The 19,508-nt window shown below is 39.8% G+C and overlaps 2 protein-coding genes across 2 annotated transcripts in view; both read left to right on the top strand.

The window, feature by feature from the left end:
* The first annotated feature begins 446 nt into the window (after positions 1-446).
* LOC137867275 (uncharacterized) lies at positions 447-3,987 on the top strand. The gene is made up of 9 exons (XM_068703788.1): positions 447-543; positions 1,407-1,448; positions 1,539-1,610; positions 1,694-1,933; positions 2,451-2,480; positions 2,562-2,627; positions 2,932-3,025; positions 3,135-3,194; positions 3,286-3,987. Exons 2-9 carry the CDS (start codon positions 1,442-1,444, stop codon positions 3,341-3,343), a joined length of 627 nt encoding a protein of 208 aa, XP_068559889.1. The 5' UTR covers positions 447-543; positions 1,407-1,441; the 3' UTR covers positions 3,344-3,987.
* Positions 3,988-4,519: 532 nt separating this feature from the next.
* The window catches only part of pip5k1bb (phosphatidylinositol-4-phosphate 5-kinase, type I, beta b), a 31,811-nt gene continuing 16,822 nt past the window's right edge, over positions 4,520-19,508 (top strand). The window contains exons 1-4 of the mRNA XM_068703459.1: positions 4,520-4,740; positions 16,065-16,163; positions 16,252-16,320; positions 17,181-17,311. Coding sequence (XP_068559560.1) covers positions 16,252-16,320; positions 17,181-17,311 — 200 coding nt within the window. The 5' untranslated portion in view covers positions 4,520-4,740; positions 16,065-16,163. The remainder of the gene's footprint in view (positions 4,741-16,064; positions 16,164-16,251; positions 16,321-17,180; positions 17,312-19,508) is intronic.

The raw sequence follows: 19,508 nt of genomic DNA on the forward strand, positions 1-19,508 counted from the left end.
AACAGATGTAAAAACAACAGCAGTAAATGAAGTTATAACCCTGTTATTCCAAATTAATGCTATAAATTATAATTGCCAAACAGGTCATACGCTTTCCCTTCACTTATAGTACAACTTAACATTCTGTCATTGAAGAACATTGTTTCATTTAGAGTTTAAGCTAATGTATTGTCTGGGTCCAGACCTCCACCTGAGTAATCTGCAACGAGACGCCAGGTTAAGATCTGGCACCGTTTCTTTTTCCTTGGCGTCTTTGTTGGTGTATCACTGTCCCTCTTTTCTTGACAATTCTGTCTGATATCTGAATCAGGCAAGCTAATTTACTGATGGTCCCTAAATCTATCGCCAGCGTTAAACATAAAAAGCGTATCGTCTGCTGGCAATACCGGAAAAAGATTAAGTACGCCCCCTCGGGTTACTAGCGGTCAAGCCGGTCTCCTCTTCGAAAAGCACTGTCAAGTCAACCCGCACGTTATTTTGCAGTAAACGTTAACGGGACAGCTCTGTCCTTTTCATCAGACATTTGAGCGTGGATCTGTTCAGGTACGTTTATGAATATACGTCTATCAGACTGCTTTGTCGTTATATCAAAATGTATGCATCAGGGAGGCAGACACTACTGATAGAGAGTTAAAGTTAACGTTGAGGTGCTCCGGTGAGGAGAGGCATATTTAACTTCTCATACATTTGGTTCAGAGTCCTTGTCATAGACCGATGTGCTACAGTTGTTTTCGGGATATTTTGACGGCTGCAGTTTGTCGTGCAGTTGCAATGTATTGTTTTATGCTCACATAGGTTGTTGTCCAACTCATTTATTTAGGAATAGAAACTGTTGTATTAGATCACGGACATTTTAACAAACTGTGTTTCTACAAGTAGTACAAACATATGATTTTCTCCAGTAATTGAAATAAATAGACATATTCACTACAGTAACAGTAAATACATCTTCTTTAATTGATAGGAATGCAGTTGTCCAACTTTTTCCCAGGAGAGGTCCACTGTTAGCCTATATTTAAATGTCTCGAAGACAAACGTCATCAATTAGCTTTAGGGGAAACAGTTGTTCTTTGTTCAAGGGCAAGTTTGTCACTGGTGTGGTGGGGTGCAGGAAGTAAGTAGACTATTTAGTATGTGTTGGGCAACATTTAAGATACAAGTTTTATGAGAAAGTATCAACGATAATGAAAATAAACCTTTTGGCGGGGCGACATGGAAGAAAAATATTGAAGAGAGAACTTCTGAGGTAAACTGCTAAGGAGGAAGTAGTGTGCTGTAGATATTTTAGGAAGGTCAAACGGACTGAAGATTCTGACAGAGTAGTAAGGACAAGAGGGTGTCAGGGAATAGAATAATTAGGAATACTGTAAGGTTATGTTTCTGATAGGAAACCTTTTCTCCAACAGGAATTGTGATCCAGAAACAGCACTGATCTCTAAACATGAATGGTAAGTTTCTGACAATTTACCAAATCCACACTATTTCAAGAGTCAACCATTAAAGAGCCTTCAGTTTAGTTTGTATTTTTATCTTGACAGACGTGACCGTCCTCTTTCTGCCTCTGTTTGCTGCTGGACTCGCCCAGTGCTTTCCAGACACAGCAAGTCAAGGTACGTCTTTGTTTGTTTCCACCACTCATGATTAAAACAACAAGTTGATGTGAGATATTTCATAGGTATACCCTATTTTACAGGTGGAAACAGATCTGCACAGCTGTTTTTCTGCAGTATTCCAGGATGTGCAGATGATGTGACTAGCATATTTTGCAACGAAGTGCAGCTCTTGGTTCACAGTTTCATCGCAAATTGTACAGGCCCTCCACCCCCCAACACTGCCTGCCAGCATGACGGTCGGGCATTCGTTTCCATCGATACAGATGGTGACTGTGAATTTGAAGGGAAATCCAGTTATATTGAGACCAAAAAATGTACAGGTGCTTACTTTTACTTTCTAAAGCCCGTAATATACATTATGATGTTCTTTCAATTTGAAACTGTTTTCACAGATTGAGTGTGTTTACATGCACATTAGTATCCCTGTTTGTATGTGTAAGCCTCAAATATTGGTTTCACAAACCTGTTAAAACCCTGATGCTAATTTTGATAAACCTAAATATTCTATGCCTGTGTACTCTGATTGAGATGGAGATATTGTGTAAACCCCTATTGTTTTTCACTGTCATGTATGAGATTAGTGTGTCTAAGGCTTAGACCCAGTGGGACTAAGCCAACTGGGAGTTAAAATGTTTCTATTCAATATGTATCGTAGGATGATTCATGGAAGTGTTCATATTGACGATCATTTTGAATTTCACACTGAGCACATTTTCTCAATTAAACCAAAATAAATAGTCACTTTGTATAAATGTAAAATATATTTTCTGATGTCCAATAACTGATGCCATTCTGTCTAATAACACATAGTAACACTTCTCTTGTTTTCTCAACTAGACCACAGCAACATCTGTGCTTTTATCAGTGGTAAGTTTTTCCTGCAGATACACTTTACATCATGTTGCTCACTGTTTTGAAAGTGACTGGAGTTTTTCCTCTTTCCACTAGCTAACACTTCATCACAAGTCACTACAGAGGACCATGCAACACGTAGATACATTGTTGGTGGAGTTTGTAAGTTCTGAGCTTCACTTATGATGCTGCTTAGATCATGTTCTTTTGCTTTTGAACAATAAACTGTAAATCTTTCTCTCACCGTTCAAGTTATTTGTTGAATTCAAGAAAATAACCCTTTTTGCTATTAATCCAACTTGCTTTTGCTCTCCCATCCTCGGGCTTCTTGCTTTCGCTCAGGGTTGAAATGTTTGCCTTTCAAATGCTAACATAAGGTGAGAAAATTGTATGGTGTGTTGCATTTATTGATACATACAATTATTATTTTGCAATTATCTTAAATATCCATCTCTTGATTCCACAGGTGGTTCAGCGCTACTAATAATGCTCATAGGTATCTTTGGGTATATACGCTCGCGGTTTACACAAAGCAGAGAGATAAATCAACAGCCAGCAAGGTAGTTGAAATGTATTATTGTCAATTACAATCTTCCTTTATTCATATGTTTATCTGTTGTGATATCATATTACCAACATGTCGTCATGTTTTATATGAATTTGTCTCAGGGACTCTGGTGTGATTATACCGCTAAGAGAGATGGAAAGCCCTGGAGAAACCAGTGACAGGTTAGTGCACATTAAATAGGCAGCTTATATCACCCATAGAATGTGTAAATGTAGATTTAAATATGCTCATTCTGACTTTTTACATCTTTAGTGATACTCCTGGATTGGATGGTGGCTGCTCTACTTCTCATCGTGTCCGTGGAGCTTAAACTATAGCAGCCACATTTTTTCCTGATATTTTTGCTTTATTGTTCTACAACTTTATTTTGTCATCTACCAGATGTATAAGGGACGCCTTGAGTTAATTCCTTCAAATGTGGCACAAACGTCCACTTGAACTCAAGGATGGACTGCCCATCTTTCGGCGCAGGCTGAAAACCCACCTCTACAGGAAGTGCTACCCTGAGCCTTCCACTTAGCACTTATTGTATTCATACTAGCTTGTTGCACTTATTGTATTTGTATTACTTCTAGCACTAACTGTTTTTCTTGTTTCTGCCCTGTACTTTGGCCCTGAGTTATGCTCTGCTTCATGCTCTTAGATGCTTGTTTGGAAAAGGAAATGTACTTATGACTTCTGGTGACTAGTAGTTCTTTTGATTACCAATGTTGAATAAACTTATTGTAAGTCGCTTTGGATAAAAGTGTCCGCTAAATGACTGTAATGTAATGTAAAATCAGATTTTGGTGCTCAAAGGTTAAGGTCAATGTGACCTCACCATCCACGCAAATGCAATATTTCAGGAACACCTTCAGGGAATTTCTTCAAATTCGGCACATACGTCCATCTGGACTAAAGGATGAACTCATAAGATGTTTATGGTCAAAGGTCACTGTGACCTCAACAAACATGTTTTTGGCCAGTCAATAATTGAAATGCAAATAATGACAATTTTTCACAAATGTATAGTATAATAAAATTATGAAGTAATGACAGTTTGGACAGACATGGATGTAAACTGCAACTTGACTGGTTGGCGGAGGCATTCCCGCAGTATGTTTATGCAGTAATTCTAGTTTTTCTTATTATATTTATGTAGAGGTCAAGTATGAAACAGTCTTCCTTTTATTTCATTGTTGTGGAAGCCTCCACCACAAGTTACTGAATATTATTATGTCCCACTCAGTATCACAAGACTGCCATAACTTTCATATCATGCACTAGGAACTAACATGTGAATTAAAAGATGGAAAGGGTTTTTAAGCTACAGATACATGTTGGAGAGATATCAAACTTACAAACTAAAGACTTGGACGTAGATTTTCACTCCTGTTTAGGCCTGCAGGGGGCATGTTGGAGTCGCTTTTGATGTTTGTTTCCAGTGGTGCACTGAATGGCATGGTTGTATGTAGAGAGGCAGGGGCAGGAACACAGAGACACGCAGGTCTTCTCGCAGTTCTCAGAGGAGGAGTGACTCTTCAGTTCACAGTCAGCTTGTGGTGGAAACACACCACATAGAGCGTATTTTTTTCTTATCCGCATTTATTTATCTGTTGGGGTTCGTGTGCTTGAGGAAGGGGCTTTCTGTGAGGACTGCAGCAGCCACTGAGCCACTAAGGGAATATATTATTTCTACACGATTACGCTTAAGAAGACGATTTGCTGGTAAGGAGTTTGATATCTAGATATCTGGTTAAGATTCAAGTTAACTAGACTGAGAGGCCATTACCCAATATAGCCTACATTACCTACATTACGTTTCGTGTTTTTACGTGTCCAGGTGTACATATGGTACACAAGTCCTCAAGTGTTACGACAGGTGAAACACTGCAGGTGCGCTTAAACTGTTTCTGGTCGGATATCGAAGTGTTATTCTCTTAAAGCAATACAACTGACTTAACCATTTAGATTTAATTTATCCAACTAGCCTCCTTTTCCCTTAACAGAATATGCTTCGTATTATTGTTTAGAGGTCAGGAGGTGAGTAAGGTTATGTGTTCATATTTGACCTAATTTAAACGACAAAATGTAAGTTAAAGCGTGGAATTGAATGTGTGATTTTAGGAGTTCGCAAATTTGAATATAATCCTTAAACTCTACATTTGTTAAATTCTTCTTGCTGTTGTTTGGGTAAAGCCTTTCGCACAATCAGTGTAGCTGCTTCACAGTCACTAGTGTTTGTTGTTTGCTGTATCAACATAATAATGAGGAAGGACTTTTTTGTGTGTCAGCAACTCTTGCACTTTTAATGAAAAACTGGAAGTCTGTTCAGGTTGATGGGAAATGAGGAAAGCATGTTGGATGTTGTGTAACACTTTAGGGGGCAGAAGAAGAAAGCCACATGTTCAAAACATAAAAAGTAATGGAAATCTGAAAAACTAAAACCTTGATGTGTATCAGTGTAGAATAAAGCTAGTGTTAAGATCCCTCAATGTCTCACTTCAACATTTTGAAAGCCAAGTTAATGATAGACTGCATGTGTGCAGAGACTGCAGACATACCACTGCTAAATCCCTTTGACACAATATGAGCTGTTTAGGCCAGGTAACAGATTTTCTGTGTTCGTATTAGATGTTGAATTGGACCAGCCTTTCATTTACTGGCCTGAGCCTCAGTTCATACGGCATTATCACTGCTCTTTACAGTGAAGTGCTACATTTCTCCCCCTGGTAGTTGGTAGCCATGCTGCAGCTGTGAAATAGCTTGGCCAGTCCAAAGAAAAAAGTGCTAACTGGTTGTCTTGTATGCAATGCTGGGAGTTTTGAGAAATGCTTAGACACTCAACAGTGTCCAGCAATTGTTATCGTTCAACTGTTGAGCTTGTGTGTATTCATGTCATTTACAAAATACTGAATTTTAATAGACAAAATTATGGATGTGCGTCTGGGGGGGGTCAGAGGGTATTGCTTTGTCAAAAAGGAAGTTTTGACACGTTACGATGTGGTTTTCTCTCTGTTTTGAGAGGCAAGCAATTACAGTTTTATTGTATGTTTACCATCATTTGACAACAACTGGAATGAGAAATTTTTTCTGATGGAGCTTTTTCTTCAGTTTAACCTAATCCTAGACCATCTCAGCTTTAAACATCTGGGCATCCTGGTGGTTCAGCAGCTAAAAAAAGTGAATTGTATCTGCTATGGCTTGGGTCTGACTTCGCCCTTTGACCCTTTTCATGTCATAGTCCTGTGTCTCTGCATTGCAAAGTGGCAAATAAAGCAAAATGTTAAAATATTTGGGGATTGTTCTTTGAAATATTACAGACACCAGTCACTAATTTGGATCAAAGTGTGACATAGTGATAATTGGAGAAAATGAATAATCATGCAAATCTGTCTGGTGCGCTTTTAGGTTTTACACATAATTATAAGCTTGTGGTTTCCTTTATGAACTTTCTGTTTCCTTCTTATTTGACTGAGAGGCAGTGAAATTGGTCAAGTTCGGGCCAGGATGGTCAGCTTTGCCGCAGAGGATGTTTGAAAGGGAAAACAGCTCATGCAAATCCCCTGCTCTCTCCTTGAGACCAACACCTGAGCTCCTGTGCTGTGCTGCCTGCTGCCCTGGCACTGATATGTCGCTTGTCAGAGTGAGCTGCATATGTGCATTATGTAATATTTTACATCTGAGTGGCGGCAGAAGAGCCACAGCACTGTAGAGCCAAAACCTTGTCAACACAAATTATATCTTTTGCTGCAGTGGACCAGACTTTCTTAAACTGGTCATTATATAAATTGGACTGTTAATGTAAGCATTAATCGATAGCACTGATTCAAAGCAGAGGGACACCTTTTTAAGCAGTTCATTGTTTTTCTGCTAAGCTTCCTGTGAAGAGGTAGCACAGCAGTTGAAAGCTGTAAGGTATAGTCTTGTGATTTTGGGTCAAAGAGCACTCTTCCATGGGATCTCATAGGACCAAAACATCAGGCATATGAGGCTCATTATGAGCCTGTTACATAAGTCAGTGCCCTGAACAGTAGTTCTCAGCTTTCTCTCCCTAATTCCTGATAATGGTCTGACTGACCGATGTGCTTTGTGTCCACACACACGGGTGTGGCTTTATGTTGGGTCTTGTTACATTCGAGATGTTCTGATAAAAAAAAATGCCTCACTGTGTTGTGATAATGAAATCCGGCACCTCATAATGTTTGTGTGTGTTTAGTTTGACCTCTCTTCCTACTACACCCACTCCGATTGTCCTTCTTACAGTCCTGTCTCCAGTGCTGTACTCTGGCTCGAAGTGCTGATGGGCTACGTCCCAGTTGCAATGGAATGAAAGCATGACAGGAGTGTTTGTTTTCTTTCCAGACTTCGTCATATCAGGTTATTCAGCACCATGCCATTCTGTTCTTGTTGCTTGTCTCAGCTCAGTTGTGGCAACATTTAATCAGATCACTTTAGCGAGGGACAGTGCATTTCAGTAAAGAATGAGATATGAGATTATTTGCAGGTGGCTTCCATACAGATAGTATAACACATTATATAAAAACAAAAAAATGTGGCATCCAACTTTGTAAGGACTTGATTTTAATTCCTGTAGTGGACATTATTTATTAAATTTCAGTTTTCTGTGATTTCACGAGTAGCAGTTATGAGTTGTCCAACAATACAACATGTGGTTTGTTTTGTAGTTTCTGATGGGTAAAGGGTTAGGGTTTTGTATTTTTGATGTTTCTGTAATGGAAGGTCTTGTTTTTTACTTTTTGGGGCCTATAATGAGTTTATTTAATAGCGATAGTGGACAGAATGGTCAAGCCACCCTGGAATTAAACCAGGGACACACTGCTCAGGATATTTGCACTGATGAGGTGCACCCTAACCACTTGGCTATCGTGTCAATCTTGGCCGACACATGATGATAGTGACAGTGATACTGATAAATCTGGGTTAAGCTAATATAGCCCGATATATTGGCCATATCATCGACCAGGATCTATTTGTGAAGCATTAACCTGTATGTTTGGTGTTTTTACGAGATGAATTAAATGATCAGGTTTGTCATCAAATTGGAATTTATTGTCAAGCAGTGCTGAATAAGAAGGTGCTTTGTTGCATTATACCGAGACAGGTCAGTGGGCAGTTTGACCCACATACGCTATTGAGTGGATGAGGTTTAGCCTCCACACCTCTGTAAAGTTGTGTTGCACCACTACCTAAGCACAGCATAGGCTGCTCTTTCTCTGTTATCCTTTTTATTGTCCTTTCCTTTCATTGTCCAGGCTTCACTCATGTCAGCACATACCATATACTCAGTCAGGACTTCATAATAACTGTCTTTGATTACAATACTGTGATCAATGTTCACTCCGATGACATGAAATCGGTTAGAAAATTAAAGCTTCCCCACATTATTGTCCATAACAATGGAAAGTACGTAAACTATACGCCAGTTGTTACAAATAGGAAATGATCTCCTTAATTTAAAGTCGCCCCTTTATGTTATTTGTTTAAATGATTCAAAAGAACAAGTATTATGTAATTCTGTAACTGGGTCATTGAAGTAATTTCAAGTTTGTAATAGCTAGTCATACAATTGGCAATATCTGTAAAAAGATAGAATATAAAAAAGCTTAATTAAAAGCTTATGAACAGGTTCGTATAGTGTAGATAAAACAAAGCATGATTGTTATTTTAATGTTAAATCCTTGAAAACAGATTTTATGTAACCGCATTTTTTCTTTGAAGAATGACAGTCAGTGGCCCTCCTTACAAATAGGTATTACATTGCCATTATAAGCTATCGGTGTCAATGTTTTTGGCTTTGCTCATGCTGAAAGTGAAAAAAGTCAAGTGAGTAATTAAAGGGCCACTTCACCGATTTTACACGTGAAGATCAGTTTCCTAGCCATAGAGAGTAATGAGTAATGAGGAGTTTGTTTAATGTCTGCTATGGCTTCTATAGCTATCTTAAAAATAAATCTTGGCTTGGGCTTTGAGACTACAGCTTTACTCAATTCAATTCAATTTATTTCATATAGCCCAAAATCACAAATTAGAAATTTGTCTCAGAAGGCTTTACAATCTGCACACATACGACATCCTCTGTCCCAGGACCCTCGCATTGGCGCAGGACCCCCCCCCCCCCCCCAAAAAGCAAAACTTTAACGGGGAGAAAAAAATAGAAGACACCATAGGGAGAGCAACAGAGGAGTGATCCCTCTCCCAGGATGGATAGAAGTGCAGTGGACATCATGTGTACAGAATGAACAACATAACAGAGTTACAACACGTTCAATGCATATGACATAAATGATAATGTGAGTAGTTAGCAGAACAATTTTGGAAAAATTATGACAATAACAGCAGCAGTGGATATAGTAATAATAATAACAAAAGCAGTAATGGTAATGGTTTATAACAAAACCTGCATTACAAACTAGGAGTGGGAAGTTTAAAAGGCCTGGGCATTTACCAGGCAGGGAGATCTTATTAAAACACACTATATGACTAAAACTCAGGATATCTCAGCCTCTGTATCAACTTTTGACAATTCTTCTTTTTTTAAATCAGTCTCTGGAAAGTTCCCCAGTTATACAAAATCACTGCAATGCACCTTTCACAGCACCTCATGTAATTCTTGATGATGTGATCTGACACATATTAGTCAGTCAAAGCCATGTTTCTGCAACACTGGCTTCCCTAACTTCATGTTTGTTCACAGATATGTTAATCTTTGGAAGTCTGTCAACAAATGCCAGTGTCAGGGTCTGTTAAAAATGCCCTACATTTACTGTACTTTGCAGCAGGTGAATCTGGATGTAGAATTTCCCAGTATTATCGCTGTGATCTTAACGACCTTCAAAGGGGAATTCCCCCCTAGCTTTTGAGAGGGTGAAACAATGTCCCAAAGAAGACCTTCAGCAGTAATTGGCTGAGAATTGTGTTGGAGGGTAACAGGCGGAGCAATACTTTGGCAGCCCTGCAGGAATTCTAATTATTTGGAGGTTGTGGTGTTTGTTGTTGTTGTTTTGGCCCTGCTGAGCCCCCCATGGTACCCCTCCTACTTCCTTGCCCTGGTAAAGATATGGCTTGCAGAGGCCCACTCGGGGAACCCAAGGGTGCTAGAGTGTGAGAATGTAAAAGAGAAATGACTAAAAAAGGGTCGGAGAGCAAGACACAGACGGGCGGATGAAAGCAAACAAGTGGGAGAAAAACAAGACAAATGTGGAAATTTGACAACAATGAAATTCCACTTCTTTTTCTTGCGCAGACTGTGACCACCGATCAATAAAGATTTTACCGATTGATCACTTCTGAGAATAATTAACACAGTCAGTTGCTACCAAAGCTATATGCAGGTAATAAACCTGCATGTGACCCTTGTGGCTTAAAGAAGAGTAGAGGACCTTTGGACTTCAGGGCAGGGCCGTGTAAATGAAGCTGGGCTTGGCTATCATGGGCAAGTCGCTTTTCTTCTCTTCATGTCATGTGATCATGTTTTCCAGTGGCTGAGGCTAGTTTACGTAGATATCACTGGTGGTTGAATATGATAAGCCTGCTGTAATAAGTCCTTGTCTCACTCTCAGAGAGTGTCTAGCTGTAGTGTATCGCTCCATCAGGGCTGCCTCTCTCTATCTCTGTGTCTTAAGAGAACATCGTCTCTGTTTTCCCTCAATATACTCATCTCTATGTTTCTCTCACCCCCCTCCATTCCCTCAGTTGAATCATGTGACTCTCTGGACACAGTGGGTGACCTCCTCCTCACTGATTTTCATGCAGAGTGGAACTAGAGTGAGACGCTCTCTGAATTACAAACACACAGGCCGAGTCCTCTCCCTGGAAAACACAATATATACATTTTCTTGCTCTTTATCCTGTGATTATGTACTTGCGTTTACAGTGATAGTGCTTTTTGACTTGGTCTTGCATGTCGTTATCACGAGGGAACTAACTATTTAAAAACTATTACACCTTTTGTTCTTTATCCCTGTTTCTCGCTCCCATTGTCTTCTCTGTATCTTTCATTCCCTCCTTGTGTCAAGCTTATTTTTTCTTTCCATGTCACATCTGAAAGGTCATAGCGCACTTTCTCTCTCTCTCTCTCTCTCTCTCTCTCTCTCTCTCTCTATCTCCCTCCATCCCACCTATTGTTTCTCTTTATTTGCTAAAAGGTCAAACACCATCAATATTTTAAATGTGCATTTAGTTGGTGATAGTTGTTTGGCCTGTGGTATAGCTCACACTAAAGCAAGTACTCAGATTTATTTTGTGCTCAGTACACACTGCACACTGTGCTGTGTGTGATGATGCTTTAGGGACAGCAGCAGTTGTCATTGTAAAAAATTCCAATTCCTTGGATTCCTTATGTTATGCTTCACCTTGCAGCATCATGTTCTTATGCAGCTAGATGCAGCTAAAACTTATAACCAAAAGCATAGCCTTTTCATTTGGTGCTGCTCTTTGGCCAAACTTAAATTTTTGCCTCTTTAGTAGTAATAGCGAAGTTATCTCCACATTGTAAATCTAATCAATCAAACACCCACATGGGCTGCCTGTGTAGCTAAACTGTTTGTCTTGTTTATATACAGTCTCTACATACACTCACACAGCTGCAGTGCTGCATAGTGCCTGGTGCACGCAGGCAGACTACTCTGCAGCACAGCTTGTCTCTCTCAGAGGGATGATGAAAACAAACACAACCCCAGAGGATACGGGGAAATATGGAACAGAACGCACCAAAAAAAGTCCCAAATATACCTGCCTGCTGTTTTACTGTCTCATTTGCTGTGGGGACTCACCAGGGAGGTAAAAAAGTGAAGGCGTGTGTACAGTTTACGATGCGTTGCTATGTTTACAGGGCCACAAAACCTGTCTGTTTATTTGTACACATTACAATGTACACATTGAAACTGTTTGCATGTTATGTTTTGTTTGCTTCGTGTGTATTTGTGTTTTTTGATTGTCTGTTTGAATTCTGTGGAATCAGAGCAGAGCTCCAGAATTGGATGGGTTTTATATCTCCGTCATTGATGAGCAGATATTTCTGCTTGACTGAGCATTTCACAATGAAAGTGTTAGTCTCTTCTCTTCTCTATCCACCTCAATCTGTCTACCCCCCACCAAGCATTTTTTCACTCCTCTGCCTGTCACACTTTTTGTCTGTGAGCAACACACAGTCATTGTTGAAATATCCACAAAGGCCACGGTAAAAGTTAAGGTGGTAAAGTACTACATATTGTTTATTTTGTACGACTGATCATTTCTGCTTGGCTGGTGGAGGGGAGTCCACGCATTAGATGTTTGTTTCCCAGCCCTATGATACATAGAAGAACATGACACAATTCACAGAAGCAACTATTTTACACGGTTGGGGTAACTAAGCCAATTATGTAATCCCACTGACACACCAAAGTGCTTACACAAGGCTGCAGAAAGATAATGACTACTGCTCCACACCATTCAACCTTGTCATATACAGTACTTTTTGGGAAATTTTGTATTTTCATGAATTTATTTAAATATAAATAATTGATACTTCATCACTTCTTCATCAATCATTTAAATTTCATCTGTTAGTTTTTTTTATCATGTTGACCGAGTTCCTAAAATATGAACAACAATGCAGTTGAACAAGTTTTCGGAGTTAATTGTTGCCTGGGTGGAGTTTCTGTGAGCTGTAGTCGAGGACAGAGCAGTTAAGTCGATGAAGCAGATCCCCCGCAGGCCGAGCTAAGCTGACTCCCCATGCATCTTCTTGATTGTATCCATCCAAATCCAGATATCTGTGCTTATCTAACATCTCACAGTCGGGGATTGTGAAGGTCATGGAAGCCCAGCAGATCAGTCCTCAGCGCTCTGCATTGCTGGTCTGCTATTGATTCTCCATTATGTCTCCAATCTGCTGCTGTAATCTAATAGTATCTGGGGACTGAAGCAAAGCAGAGCAAAGAGGAACCGATGTGTATTATCTGTGTCCTGGTGAAAGAAACTGTGGGAGCCTCCTTGACTGAATACCTCTCAGCCCTGGTGTCATGATCTTTTTTGAAAATGGTTGTGCTCTACTGTGGAAATTTCTGTTCCGCTTTTGTCACTTATTGCAAAGAACCAGGTCTCCCTATAGGAAGAGATCATTATTTGTATGTATAAAACACATATGTGGCATGTTTGATTAAGCTGCCTGATTACTGCTTTCATTTCATTACCTTGCCTCCTGAGACCAGGTAGGGAGTATTACCACAGCTACTTACACATTTTTCGACAGTTCAGATGCATTGGATCTGCATTTTTATCAGACGGCCTATGTCTGCTCTCAGCAACGCATATAGCCCGGACTGCTTGGCTACACTGAGGCTATTTGACTTACACAGGGGCCTAATGGCACCGTTGGCAACATCCCTGAAACCATGGAGGAGATATGGCATGAGAGCCAGTGTTTGATCTGCACTTAAGTGTGTTTGTTTGAAGGGTGGTAGAGTTTCTGACAATAGTGTATTTAAGAACACAGAGACTGACGTAGAGAAGAGCAAAGTTTATTTCTATAGCACCTTTTAAGAGCAGAAGTCACAAAGTGCTTTACAAGTAGGAAAGATGAAGTGATTGAAAAGTGTTGACCAAGTCTGGGTTTTGTCAAAGACACAGTCACAGGAAGAGCTGGGGTGAGTTTTGCAAGAAACTTTGCAGTTGCAACAATTTTTTTTTGTTTTTACTGGACAGTTGCTTCTTCTGTGTACAGTATATGTGTTTGTGCGTGAAATAGAAATGGAAATATTTGTTCTCATTCAATCACATTTTTTTTCTCTAGTCTACATTGTGCAGACGTAGTTTTAACACACAGCGTGTAAAATCTTTAGGATCTTGCTATACTTTTACAAAGTTGTGTAATCAACCCATAACTGAACCCCTCTACACAGGCCAGGTCTAGATGGTTTTCATTTAGATTTAGACTTTCATGTAGAATTTCTTTTTATTGATCAGTTGTATAATTTTACCGTTTTGGTCCTCATCCAGACCACAAAACATCCACAATCTACCAGAGGTGTTGATTTGACATTGAAAATACATGCAAAGATGCAATTTTATAGCTCATAGTAATGTAATTGTCACTCACAACACAGCATCGTTTTACATATGTGTACAAGTGTGTACATGTGCTCTCATTTTTCCTTGTTGTATGCCGATGGTATGTGTAGGGAGGGTGTTTGACAGTGGTAAGACACAACGGATTATTGATCATCCATCCATCCATTTTCATCCTCATGTCCAACCATCTGTCTGCCTCTCTTTTGTTGAGAGGTGAACAACAGATCTGCTGTTGCTCACTGCAGCTGCAGGCCCATCATGGATTGTTCTAGAAACAGTCTGTTGGAGCACCGGCTGGGTTGTGGGGTCAGGTGAGAGAGGGAGAGAGAGGGAGAGGTCCAAACAATCCCTTTTAACACTGACGCTCAGGCCAGGGCTGAGCAGAGAGCCAGAGAGGCCGTGAGGCTCATTAACATTCCTCAGGTTCAGAGCACACAGCCAGTCCTACAGTATGATGGCTCAGGTGGATCAACACCTCATTGCACAGTAGTGAAGATAAATAATCTGATTAATTTCTAACTACACAGCTAAAGGTTGATTGAAGGATTTTCCAGTTCCAGTCACACAAAGTCATGCGACAAAAATGATCTCTGATGTTTTGTGTGACCATACCTTCCGACCTTCCAAATATGGTAACACAAAGCTACTGAATAATATTTGACAGGTGATAGAGAAAGTTTAAATTATGCGTAGACCCAAAAAAACAACAACAAATATCTGTAGTTGGGAGTTGTGCTTCCAGCTAAAATTCATCAGCATTGGTGTTGTCTCTTGTTTATAGCAACAGAAGAGCTGGTGCACAGATTAGGACCCAGTCTGGAGATAAGAGTTTAGTGTCTGGTACATTCTTTTAATATCTGAATCAGTATGTGTTTTTGTTTGTCCTCATGTAGTATCTTAAGACACACTTCTCATATTGAAGACTATTTTTAATCATGACTACAACATATTTGGTGCTTTTTTTTTTGTATTACACCATGCAGCATTGTAACTTTGTTATAATACTGTAGCTACCTGGTAGTAAAACTTTCAAAATAAAAGTGTCATCGAGAGTGCATATTCTCAGTGCAATAGATTCTGATTTGATGGGGATGTGATTGCTGGTCACAGAGTAGGTGACGGGAGGACATGGCGGCGCAAGCGCAGATGAAGCAGAGAGAGAGAACATTGACTCACGGCTTTGAGACCTGCAGGTGCATTTACAAGAGCGTGACAGGGACTGGTACAGTAAAATGAATGGAGAACATATGAGGAAATGAGTCTGTTTTGTGTGGCTCAGTAAGGACTTGGTTCTGTAACCGCCGGATCACTTTCAGCCCAGGGCTACACCTCATTCACACACACTCTGCAGCTCTGCTTCTTTATGAGGTCTTATTTTTCACCCCCCTTCCCCACACACACACACGGCCTGGAAAATGGAAGGAATTACCAAAATAAAGAAGTCAGAAATTAGAAGGAAGCAGAAGGAGGAAGAAGTTGCCAGTAAATTATAGTGTGCTTTCTACGTCTGGACAGTACGATTTCAGGATTGTATTGTTCTCCAGAGCAAGGCTAATAAGAAGAGTTGGGATGGTTACTACACACACACACACACACACACACACACACACACACACACACACACACACACACACACACACACACACACATATATACTGTATATAAACAGTTCATGAGTGACTGTCAAAGCAGTGATATCATGCTGGAGGCCAGTTTAACAGTGAAAGTTTAGAAATAGAAATGAATTGCCTTTGCGTTCAGGCAGAGATTAACAGATGAGTGATTGCATGTAAGTGGCCTCAAACTTATCACAGTTAATCAAGGTCTTTTTGCTGGTGGACATGTTCCATCTCATCCTCAGTCACATCTTACTCGGATCAGCTTCACTTAATGCAGAGGCTATGAGCGTTTTTTTTTGCTCTGTTTTTTTTATTTTTTATTATGTAATAATAACCCATGCGTCTGTTCTCTTGCAGAGGGTCCCCTGGCAGATCCAAGCCTGCTGATGTTGGCTGACAATCAAGAGATGTTGCCCTGATTGCTGTTTTACCGGGCACAGCTTTACGTTAGGCAAGGTAAGTTTATGCTTTTTACTTTTTCAGTAATTTATGATGGAAATAGCAATTTTAAGTTGTCAAATGTATTTTTTACTTTCTCTTTCAGATGTCTACCACTACAGAAAATGGGATGGGAGGGCCATGGAGCACAAGCAGAGAGAAAACATACAAAAGGGTAAATATGTATGAATATTCATACGAGAGCTTAACTGCGTATAGTTTTATTTTCCTTTTAAGATGAATGTCAATCTGCTTCCACAACATCTAATTTGGAATGCTGCTGTTTAGAGCCAACAAGACCAAAAGATCTTTACTTTTGAGCCTGTAAGTCACATGAGTCCTTATAAATGTCCTTCTCCAGCACATAATGTCCTGACCCCTGCCAGGGCCGGCTGCCAGAGATCAGTCAAGTGCTGGTCACACTTGTTTCCTTTCCTTTTTTTTTGAAAATTCAGACGTCACTGCTTATGGCAGCATTTCTTAAGATGTCACCATTAAAAGACTGTACACAACGGCTACTACTGTTTCAGGTTGGGACTTAGAAGGTCTTTTTGTGTGTTTATGACCCAGCCTTTTTAGGGTTTTAAAGTGTTAGTGTGGAATACATTCTACAAAACTGTACTATACCGCAGCACACTCTTTCATCGCTTGTACAGAAAGTTTGCCAGCATTCCATTAAATAGGAATGTACCTTGATTTAGCTTGCTAATTTAGGAGTTTGGCAAATTAATGGATTATTTCTGCTAATAATATAGTAAAAAGGTTTGTTTCTATCTGCATATGACATTTGCCTGAGCAAAGAACTCTTATATTTCCATTGCATTCCCGTTATCTAACATTATTTCCCATTAATTCCCATAAATTCCTATGGAAACTTTCCACCTTGAATATTGCCAGAAATTTGCAACCCTAATTATCACTCTCAAGCTTCACATGTACATCCGTTTGTGAATGCAATGAGGATAACAGTGACAGTATGATATAACAGCTAATGGGTGACTAATGGGTTGTTTTCTTTTCTATGTTCCCATTTAGACTACGTCATCGGCCTTGAAGGGGGCCATTCAGCTCGGTATTGGCTACACAGTGGGCAACCTCACCTCCAAGCCTGACAGAGATGTGCTTATGCAAGACTTCTATGTGGTGGAGAGTGTCTTTCTGCCCAGGTCAGTGCTGTGTAGTGTCAACCCACACAGACGTACGTTTATACTTGTTATACGTTTAAACGTGTGAGTTAATTGATTTGCTCATTGTCATTCAAAATGGCAGCCAGACTTTTGCATAAGCTCAAGTTTATTTGGTCTACAAGAGCCAGTGAATCAGAGGACATAAAAACATATATATATATATATATATATATATATATGTTTTATATATATATATATATATATATATATAAAAAAATAAAATGTGTAGGTGGTAACAGGCTGCTCTTTGGCTGCAACAATTTCCTGACACTGCAAAGTGAATGAATGGAAAGCAACTAAAGACTAAGCTTTTTTGTCTGTCTGCCCGCTCAAATATTATATGTCTTGGTCTTGCATTAAAGACATTTAAAACTATTAATCATGCTCAGTGGAAACTGCAAGTGCTGGACATCTAGTCCAAGTAAATTATTGCTGCTACCACAAACTGCAACCGTCATCATTTATCAACAAAGTGAATTCTGGTAGTCGTGATGCAGGGATAAAACTATTCTGGTGGATTATCCTGCCAAGAACTGTGAAATCAGCTTACTGCGTGCCTCTTACTGCCACAGTGCGAAACATATGTCAGTGTGTGGTCATTTCAGGCTGTCTTCACAATCACATCATCAGCTTATAGAGACATTTGACATAATCCAAAACAGACCCAGGAATTCTTTGAAAGTGTGACTCATGTATTCACACATACATTAGTGCAAGGTTGATGCTCAGACACATACTGTATTTATACAGTTGATCAGTCACTTACCAGCACCAGTCTCACAGTAGAAAACACAGTTTAATTTCATGTTAGCTGAATGGGTTGATTATTTTCTATTTAAAAACATGCTTTATCCTGAAAAACATGCAAGGATTCCTGCAAAAAGAAATAGGTGAGAATCAAGCAACATGTGTTCATTGGTTGTTTTTCTATCTGTGGCTAAATAAATGGATCATCCAAGACTCTTTAACTCTAAAGCTTCAGGAAGAGGATTGGAGTCTAACTAGGAAATACTTTGTGGTTTACCTTTGAGATGCTGCACCAGGATATGCAAACTCACAATGATTCATGCAAACCTGGTCTTGGCACGCACATAGACATTTTACTGCTCATCAACCCAACCAAAACATTACTCTTGGTTTCTGTGTCTGCTCTACAGTGATGAGTATCAATAGTTCAAAGCTTGCTTCTTATATCATGCTCAATCTGCACCCAACGTCAAGCCTTTTCACATGATGGTGAAATTAAACTAAAGTTGTAGTTATCTTCAGGGCCAGCTTTTCACAGGGAAAGACAACTGGAAAAGAAAAAAGGTTAGATGGTTAGAAAAAAAAGATAATTACACAAGACACAACAAACATACTCTTTACTTTCTCTAAGTGTTTGTGATCTGTAAAAGCACACAAACACAAACCCCTCTCTTTCTTGTCACTGGCATAGTGTCCCGAGAGAGCGGCTGAGACAGCTCTCAGGCACTTTTGCTTCCCTCCTTCTCACCACTCTTCTCCCCCTTCTTCCCCTTCTTGTTGTTTCTCCCCTCTGGAGGTGTTTCCACTGTTGTTTGTCCTGTCACTCTAGTTTTGGATGGCTGGAGATGTTTCAGATCACTTTGTCTCCCCTTCACACACTAAACAGAGCAGTCGGATTTCATTGTAGAGTAATCACAGGTATCGTGTTACACAGCAGAGCCTGACTGTTCCTTGTATCGCATTACTGAATATAACACCAGCATAAAACAACAAGGCAGTAGCCTCTTTACCCAGAAACTCATCCAAGTCCTTAGACTATTAACCAGATTTAGAGTTGCCCTGGAAAACAAAACTCTTTATTAACCTAAAACTCTTTATTAACCTACTGTAGATTTAGGCTCAGTGTGGTTGCTTTACGTCATGAAAGACTCGACGGCTGACTAATTTTAACCTTATCAGACGTGCTTACTCCCGTGTCGTTTGGTTCCCCTGGGACACATGTCTTTCTCAAAGCCCGTTTCAGAATGTCAGGTTTCAAGGTTTTATTTTATGTGTTTGGTGCTTTCTATTTTCACCTTTTCCCTCTCTCCCCTCAGAGTCAAGGCTCATGTGTTGTGTGGTATTATTTACATCCAGTAAACAGAGCCACCTTCAGTCTCCAGGCAGAGAACTCTAGACAGACCAGATTGTCACCACAATACTGGTGAAT

The sequence above is a fragment of the Cebidichthys violaceus genome, unplaced genomic scaffold, assembly GCF_023349555.1.
Source record: "Cebidichthys violaceus isolate CVI_PGR_0920_01 unplaced genomic scaffold, fCebVio1.0.p SCAF_9, whole genome shotgun sequence".
Lineage (NCBI taxonomy): Eukaryota > Metazoa > Chordata > Actinopteri > Perciformes > Stichaeidae > Cebidichthys > Cebidichthys violaceus.

What these genes read in the sequence shown, in the direction of transcription:
- LOC137867275 (XM_068703788.1), top strand. An exon ending in TCCAGACACAGCAAGTCAAG is followed by an intron (nt 1,611 to 1,693) that starts GTACGTCTTTGT and finishes CCTATTTTACAG; the next exon opens with GTGGAAACAGATCTGCACAG. An exon ending in ATAAATCAACAGCCAGCAAG is followed by an intron (nt 3,026 to 3,134) that starts GTAGTTGAAATG and finishes AATTTGTCTCAG; the next exon opens with GGACTCTGGTGTGATTATAC.